At 44.0% G+C, this 9,205-nt stretch overlaps 1 protein-coding gene across 1 annotated transcript; it reads right to left on the reverse strand.

Moving 5' to 3' along the window:
• Positions 1 to 4,095: 4,095 nt before the first annotated feature.
• On the reverse strand, positions 4,096 to 5,358 carry LOC132269936 (uncharacterized). Its single transcript, XM_059771154.1, has 2 exons — positions 4,738 to 5,358; positions 4,096 to 4,590 (listed from the first exon to the last, which is right to left on the reverse strand). The coding sequence occupies exons 1-2, from the start codon at positions 5,356 to 5,358 to the stop codon at positions 4,096 to 4,098; spliced, it is 1,116 nt and encodes a 371-aa protein (XP_059627137.1).
• Positions 5,359 to 9,205: the final 3,847 nt, after the last annotated feature.

Raw genomic sequence — 9,205 nt, forward strand, 5'->3', positions numbered from 1 at the left:
AACCTGGTCGCTTCTATTTCACCTCTCCCTTGCACCAAAGGATATGTACAGACCTCCCTACTTCTAAAAAGAAGTGGAAAAAGAGGATGATAATTGTTAAAGGGAGATGGGTCGTGCCTCAATCGAGTAAACTCCTAATCCCACACAAGTTCAGGAAGTTAGGTATAGAACGTCCCCCCTCTCTTCATGAAGATTGTTCTGGCTGTTTCCCATGTCGAGTCTTATTCTTTCGATATATTTATGAGTTTCTTGGTGTTATTTCAGCGACATTACCTTCCTTTGCTGCCAAGAAGAGGCTTTCCTTCCTTGAAGAGCAAGTTTGGAGAGACCCTCCTTCTGTTGAGGACTTACTTACCTCGGCAAACCTTAAAGTAGTTGCTTCCGGAGCCGTAGCTGCTGATCTTATGGACCTCTCACTTCCATCTTTCGACAGCTTCCCCATGACTGAGGAAGAAAAACAAAGGGCTGAAGCCTTAAAGAGAAAGGCTGTAGAGAGTGCCCCATTAACTATATTACGCTCCAACAAATAGGATAAGGAGATTAACGAAATTCCTCTGAACAAGAAGGCGAGGTTGACTTCTTCTTCAACCACGAAATCGAAGGGCTCTTCCAACCCAAAAAGTAAAGAAAAAAAGGTTGAAGAGACTAATCCTGAAGAGGAGGTCAGAGCTTATGTCCTTGCTGAGGCTGGAGCACCTTAGGCTCCTTCTTTCTCGAGGACTGACAAGTCTGTCCTCCATACCGGTGATTCTATGATCACTGATCCATCTGCAGCGCTGGCTATTGCTCGGGGAATGTGGCTCCCCAAGGATAAAGAGATTATTGGTAAGATGGGATTGGAACAGCTACTCCCTTTTGCCCCCGTTCGAGCCATAGAGGTTTGCTCCTCCCCTCTTCTTCCATTGTCATAATCATCTCACCAATTTTCTTGTACCGTTATTGTTTCTATCTGACAATGCAGGGCCTGCATCCCACAATGGCTCTTTATGCCACCGCTGAGACTCAGTCTCTCTCCATTCAGAAGTTGGAGAAAGACCTCAGCAATTCTGAGAAGAAGGCATCCCATGCCATTGCAAATGCTCAAATTGCATATGAAGCTAGGGATATTTATAAGAAGCGTCTAGCTGCTTCTGATGCAAAAGTGGAGTCGCTGGAGGCTGAGGTCTAGTAATTGAATGATGCTCTTAGCACCTGCATCACTGCAGAGTGGCAGTTGCAGGGGCGTTATTCCAGTTTAGTGCGTTTGTCTAGCGCCAAGGCCTACAGGTCCGGCTTCAATCAAGGTTCAGGCGAGAAAACAACAGATCCCGAGGCTTTTGATATTCATATGGGGGTGTCTTTCCCTTATGATAAGGGTCCGAAGGCTCAGGAAGCTGAAGTTCTCTTCGTCGAGATGGTGAAAGCTCACCCTAAAGTTCCTCCAGCTCCAAGTGTCTCAACTCCTGTAGCTGTTCCTGGCCCATCAAATCCTCCACCTGCAAGTCCAGCTGTGGTGGATGCTTTTGAATCTACCCCGTTTGATCCGAAGAGGAAGTAGGATCAAGCAATCTTGTCTTTTTGTAATGAAACAATATTTGGAATGATAGTTATGAATGATATAACCATGTTTCTCAAGCTATGCCGCCTTAATTTTGCTTCGACTGAGTATGCTTGAATGCTTTTAATATTGCACACTCTTTGTTGGATACCCTGCCTGAGGGTTCTGTATTTGTTTAGTCCAAAGCAAAACAAATAAGATGTGAAGAAGGGATTTCCTCTGACGGTTTACCTGATAACAGAGGATTATTTTTTCCTTTGGTGATTTAACCGTGGAGGGAACCCTTCTTGAAATGGATTTGTGTGAAGTAAGTATGTTTATACTTGTTTCTTCTTATATTTTTTCGATGTGGGACTATCTTGTGGCTCATATACCGAATTTAGAATCAGTGAGGATAACCTCCACAAGACCTTGGTATTGAGCATAAGAGTACGTTATGCTGAACCGAACACTTAAGGTCCGAAGCGAATGAATTACTCCCCGGCGCTGAGCCTGAGGGGAGGTTTGCTGAGCCGGACACTTAGGGTCCGAAGCGAATAGATTACTCCCCGGCGTTGAGCCTGAGGGGAGGTTTGTTAAGCCGGACACTTAGGATCAGAAGCGAATAGATTACTCCCCGGCGCTGAGCCTGAGGGGAGGTTTGCTGAGCCAGACACTTAAGGTCCGAAGCGAATAAATTACTCCCCGGCGCTGAGCCTGAGGGGAGGTTTGCTGAGCCGGACACTTAGGGTCCGAAGTGAATGAATTACTCCCCGACGCTGAGCCTGAGGGGAGGTTTGCTGAGCTGGACACATAGGGTCCAAAGTGAATGAATTACTCCCCGGCGCTGAGCCTGAGGGGAGGTTTGTTGAGCCGGACACTTAGGGTCCGAAGTGAATAAATTACTCCCAAACGCTGAGCCTGAGGGGAGGTTTGCTGAGCTATCGTATATATATTCATCATCATTTCATATATTATTATTATTTTTTTTTTTTTCCAATCAACTTGTCATGAGGCCGAAGACTCAAAAATGATAAAAGGCCAAGAAAGTGAGTAACAGTGTCTGGGAAGTTTCCTACTTGTTTATTTTGGAGACTTTCTTCCACTGAGACTCCCTTCTTGGCGACCAAATGTAGTGGATTACGCATATATCCACCGCATTTCTTTTCTACTTCTATCCAATGTGGGACATAGATTAAACTTTGTCAAAAAGGTCAGTGTAAGGAATGCCTCTGGTACTGGGCTTGGCGGCCTTTAACACCAGTGGGCCCTCCTTACACTACAGTCAACTATTTGAATATTTCCATACATAACAGAATGTAAAACATACTTTTTTATCAATGTGAGATAGAGAATTTTAACTATAGGCCATCGATGTGGGATAAAGAATTTTAACTATAGGCCATAACTTGGGTTTAAAAAAGAATCATTGTGAAGAATGCTTCTTAATAACTTGATTTTAGCATTGCTTTGCATAAAAATTGCATAATATGTCTTGGCATACAAACATGCTTAAAAATAAAAAATCGCATAATTATAAGGTACTAGTATTGCCCCCATTTTTATGGAAAGAAATGAATGAAGTGGAATTGTACTGAATATGACAGAATCAACATAAAGAAAAAACTTGACTGACTGTGGGCATAAGTAGCCTTATTTGTGAAGAATTTCTAGCAAAATTGACAAACTTATCTAATAGAAATACCTTTTAAGGTGTATTGCATTCTAGGGACGCGTAATGGGACGTCCGTTAGTTTCGGCCAAACGATATGCTCCCTTCCCCACTACTTCAGTAACCCTATAGGGTCCGATCCAATTAGGTTCCAGTTTCTTTACATGAGCTGTCTCTTGCTTCAAAACCCAATCACCTACCACAAAGCTCCTGAACCTGACACGTTTATTATAACTGCTATGCAACTGTTGCTGATATGAAGCAAGCCTAATTGCTGCAACATCCCTCTTCTCGTCCAGGAGATCAAGGCTGTGTTCGAGCTGCTGACCATTGTTTCCTTCAAGTAACAAGAATGTCCGAAGGGTTGGAACTGCCGCCTCGGTTGGAATCACGGCTTCAAATCAATAAGTTGTGGCAAATGGGCTTTCCCCCGTGGGCCGCCGTGGAGTGGTTCGATACGCCCAAAGCACCTGAGGGAGATTCTCGTACCATTTTGTTTTGAGTTTCTCCAGCTTCTTCTTTAAACAACTGAAAATGGTTCGGTTAGTAATTTCAGCCTATCCATTCCCTTGTGGATGACTAACTGCAACTAGCTTTTGTATAATTCCATGCTCGGTGAAGAATTTTCTTGTACTCTTATTGTCGAGGTTCTTACCATTGTCCATCATAATGACTTTTGCTACCCTAAACCAGCAAATGATGTTGTTCCAAAGGAAAGTTTTTACCTGCTCATGAGTCACACTTGAGTAAGCCTCGGCTTCCACCCATTTTGTGAAATAGTCTGTAGCCAGCAGCACATATTCCTTTTGTTCCACGGTCTTGGGTAACTGGCCCACCATATCAATCCCCCATTGTGCGAACAGCCATGGATTTGCCATTGCATGTAAATCTTCGACAGGTTGATGCTTCATTGGACCGTGGCACTGACACTTATCACATCTCCGGGCGTACTCTTCAGCATTCCGGGCCAAGTACGGCCAGAAGTAGCTTGAGTTAGAACCTTATGTGCAAGGGATCTACCCCCAGAATGGTTGCCGCAATCTCCATCATGAATCTGTTTCAATACCACAAGAGCCTCAGTACGTCTTAAACATTTCAGGTAAAGACCTGGAAATGATTTCCGGTATAACTGGTCGTTGATGATGGCATATTTAGCTACAGTGAGTCTGAGCTTCCGCGCCTCATTTTTCTGGTTTGGAAGAGTCCCATACTTGAGGTAGCCTTCCAATGGATCAATCCAGCATGGTTCTCGCAGAATGACCGGAATCACCATTACTTCTTGCTGAGGGTTGATGCTGGGTTCATCCAAGACGTCAATTGGCACAATCCGAGTCAAATCTTCATTTGAGGATGACGCTGCTGTGGCCAATTGATCTGCTTCAGCATTCTCAACACGAGGTACCTGGTGGAATTTGACTTGATCGAATCTTCGTGTAACATTCTCCACATTTTCTTTTTATGCTTTCATTATTTCCTCTTTGGGATGATATTGACCTGTTACTTGATTTATAACAAGCTGTGAGTCACTAAAAACTTTTAAACAACGTACCTGAAGGCTGTTGGCCAATCGAAGACCAGCAAGTAACGCCTCATATTCAGCCTCATTGTTTGTAGCAGGGAAATTCAAGCAAATGGATTGCTGTAACTTGGTGCCTTCGGGTGTTGATATAACAACCCCAACTCCTGCACTTGTTTGGTTTGAGGAACCATCGACCCAAAGCTCCCACTGTGGTTCAGGGAGTTCTGGCTCTTCGGGAGTGTCTTCATATTCTAAAAGAAAGTCTGCTAAGGCTTGTCCCTTGTGCAACACCTTCGGCTCATAAGTTATGTCGAAGGAACTGAGCTCGATAGCCCATTTGGTAATTCTCCCAGATAGATCTGGCTTAGAGAGTATACCCCGTATAGGATAGTTGGTGAGTACCACAATGCTATGAGACTCAAAATAATGCTGAAGCTTCCTTTTGGCATAAACCAAGGCTATGATGATTTTCTCCACTTTGCTATACCGTGTCTCCGCATCTGTCATTGTCTTACTTGTGTAGAAGACTGGATGTTGAATCTTTCCTTCCTTTCTAATCAATGCTGCACTTGTCGCTATGCTAGAAATTGCTAAGTACATAATAAAAACCTCTCCGGGTTTTGGAGCGGATAGAATTGGAGGTTCGGCCATATAACGTTTCAACTGATTGAGGGCCTCCTGCTACTGAGGTCCCTATATATCTTTATTCTTAGATCTTATGGCATCGAAGAATGGTTTGCACTTATTTGATAATCGGGATATAAACCGGCTGAGGGCTGCGATCCGACCAGTAAGACCTTGCACCTCCCTAAGATTTTTTGGTTCCTGATTCTGCATGAGGGCCTTAGCCTGAGTCGGGCTTACCTCTATCCCTCTTTTATTCACTATTTGGTCGAGAAATTGACCTGATGATACCACAAAGGAGCACTTGGATGGATTCAGCTTCATGTTATACTCCTTCAAAGTATTGAAAACTTCCTGGAGGTGCTTCGGATGGTCTTCCTTCTTCACACTTTTGACCACTATGCCATCTATGTATGCTTCAACTGTCTTCCCTAACAAATTGTCAAAGATCTTGTTAACAAGGCGTTAATAAGTGGCCCCGGCGTTCTTCAGCCCGAAGGGCATGACCCTGTAACAATAAGTCCCCTTTTCTGTAATGAAAGCCATTTTCTCTTCATCTTCTGGGTTCATAGGAATCTGATTGTATCCTAAGTACGCATCAAGGAATGTCAGCCTCTCGTAGCCAGTAGTAGCATCAACCATCTGATCTATCTTTGGCAAAGGGAAGCCATCCTTAGGGCAGGCTTTGTTAAGGTTGGTATAGTCTACACAAACCCTCCACTTTCCATTCTTCTTTTATACGACCACCACGTTTGACAACTATTGTGGATATTGCACTTCTCGAATGAAACCTGCTTGTAACAACTTGTTCACTTCTTCTGCTATAATGCGATTGCGTTGGGGGGCAAACCTTCGGTGTTTCTGCTTAACCGGTTTGAACTCTGGATCCACTTTCAGGCTATGGCAGGAGACTAAAGGATCGATTCCTACCATGTCCGAGTGATCCCATGCAAAAGCGTCTGCATTGCTCCGAATGACATCAATTAATGCTTCCTTTTCTTTGGACGTGGAAGAAGAGCCTAAATAAGTGACCTTCTGAGGGTCGACAAGGATAACTTCTACAGCTTCGAGGGTCTCCTCAGTAGGCTTCGCAATTTCCTCTTCCTCCTCTACCTTAAGATATTTAGGCAGAGGGCTCTGTAATTGCTATTTGAGTACATTTCTGGAAGTCACACCTGGTTGAGGCTGTCTAGACACCTTCTTTGCTTCAGCCTGTGTCAGCATATAGTATTCCTTTGTAGCGACTTTATCCCCCCATAGGTTAATCACCTCTTTCCCGTCCGGAGACAAGCACCGCATCACCTGATGAAGGGTGGACGGAACTCCTCTCATCCGGTGTATCCAGCCTCTTCCCATGATGAGATTATAAGAATGATGGATCTTTATTAAGACAAAGTTCTCCTTCAGAGTCCTCTTTTCCGTAGTTACGGATAAGTCTATTACCCCAAGGGGATCTACTCTTGTGCTATCGAACCTCATCAATGGGCTGGAGATAGGTCGAATAGATGATGACGGGATCTCTAGCTGCTCAAAGACCGTCTTTGTGATGATGTTGGCGCTACTCCCTGGGTCTATCAAAACCCTCTTGATCATACAATTGGCCACTAAAAGACTGATGACCAATGGATCCTCATAGGGGAGTTGAACTCTGGATAGGTCGCCATCGCCGAATCCAATACTGATGCTACCCGAAGCGATAGCATTGACTGAGGATATCTTCCTGAGCTTGTGGACTGCCCTCAATCTGGATCTGTATACCCCCTCGGACTCTTGATCATCTTCAAATCTGTCATGTATTGCATAAATGACCTTTACTTATGTACCTTCTACCTTGCGAGGATAGACCTCGCGGGGCTTAACATACTCCTTCGTCGTGAGGTAGTCTGCTAACTCACCTCTGGCTATCATATTTTCCACTTGTCGCCTAAGGGATCTGCAATCATTGGTTGAATGCCTATAATCTCAATGATAAGCGCAATGCTTGCTTTTGTCCCTCTACTCCAGGGGTTGCTTTATTGGCTGCGGGGTTGTGAACTTCATCTTATTCTCTTGGAAGAGCCGAGCTAAGGTAGTTCAGAGAGGTGTAAACCCTTCTTCTATCCTTTGCCTCTTCTCAGGTGCCTGGGTAATCGGCGTTGAGGTGCGTTGGCTTTTTTGAATCTTTAAATTTGGAATTCTCTCTCGAGGCTTGTTCTCCATTGTCACGAGGGTGGCGTGCTGCGATCAGTGGGCTACATTTTCCTCGAGCCGAATGTAGATCTGGGCCCTGGCATTGAGAGTCTGCATGTCGGGAGGAGAATATTTGACCAAGGAAGTGTGAAACTTCGTCCCCTGAATATTACAAGTTTAAATGTTTCTATAGCAGTCGCGGGATGACAGTCTACTATTTCTGAGGCTTCCATGTTGAATCTAGATAAGAAATCCTGCAGTGTTTCCCCCTTCTTTTGCCTTACGGTGAAGAAGCTAGCAATACTCTTCTTTTACTTCTTATTTCCGCAGTATTGTGCTAGGAATATGGTGCATAATGTTACGTAATCCAGGATGGACTTATGTGGCATATTCCTAAACCACTCGAGTGCAGCTCTTGTCAGACTGGTAGGAAAAACTCTGCACATCCAAGGATCATTATGATCATCCAAAGCCATCTTTTGGGCGTAATGATCTAGGTGCCGAGAAGGATCTTCTGTACCGTCAAACTGAATAAAAGAAGGCATGGTAAATTTCTTGGGCCTCTCAACTATATACACATCGTCAGTGAAAGGAGTTTTGACCAGGGAGTTTTTGTGCTCTCTAGCCATCTCAGCAGGTGTCTGAATCTTCAGGAGTCTTTTCCCATCAAAGACATCCTAAACACCTGCACCATCTGGAATTCCATTGGACCACACCGTGAGCTTATGGCTAGACTCGACTTGCTCATCCTGTGTGCGACGAGGGATGTTATCTGAGGCGACAGCCTCGGACCTTGCCCTTTGTTGTTGTTGAACCTCGTTTGGCTGAGCCTCGTTGGGTCGTGCTCCATTAGGTGAAAGCCCGTTAACTGGAGGAATATCCTGATTAGGGGGTGTTGTTGTGTCACCTAGTGGTGGCGGTGGTGCCAACTGAGCCATCACCATTTGCAGAGTGTTATTCTGCTATTGAAGCAAGGTGATCTGAGCCACGCTAGCTTCGTTTGCTTGACGAAGCACGTCAAACTGGTGTAGAAACTCTTCACGCATCTTCTGCATCAACTCCGTCTGTTAATCTGTTGAAGATCCTCCATTAGAAATTCTGGATGGTAGTTGCAGGATTCAGTTGTGAAACAAGAATGGGAATATATTTGCACAAGTTCCCACAGACGGCGCCAAAGTGTAGGTGCAAAATTTCGCTCCACCAATAACGATTGAGAAAAATAATACGACACACTCAAAAACAGTAAAGACAAATAAGAACAATGTATATAAAAGCGTGGAATTGCGTGGATCCTTTTATTGGAGGTCTGGGCCTCTATTTATACACAAAAATCGGTAGAATTAAGGTAGGACTCGCGTTGCTTGTCCTCCAGTTCTTCCCATACATGACTTTCTTTACAAATAGAGTTCTTTCTATTGTATAATATTTCCTATGTAGAACTTGCTTTGTATAGAACTTTCCTTCTGTGTTGAATCCTTTGCTTAATAGGACTAGACAATATTTAATTGTACTTTGGCCGAATGTAACTCAGTTTAAATGACTTGACCAATGGGCCAGAACTTCAACAGTAGTGACGTTGGGCTGATTAATGTTTTCACCTGGCCTTAGAGGTCCAATACAATTGATATTGGGCTAGAGAATAATATAATTTGGGCTTGATCCGGATGAGCTTCTGAAATCTATCAAATGTAGATTTATATAATGA

The sequence above is a fragment of the Cornus florida genome, unplaced genomic scaffold (assembly GCF_030987335.1).
Source record: "Cornus florida cultivar Cherokee Brave unplaced genomic scaffold, ASM3098733v1 CherokeeBrave_3.0.0_Hap2_Chr08, whole genome shotgun sequence".
In the NCBI taxonomy this organism is placed as follows: Eukaryota; Viridiplantae; Streptophyta; class Magnoliopsida; order Cornales; family Cornaceae; genus Cornus; species Cornus florida.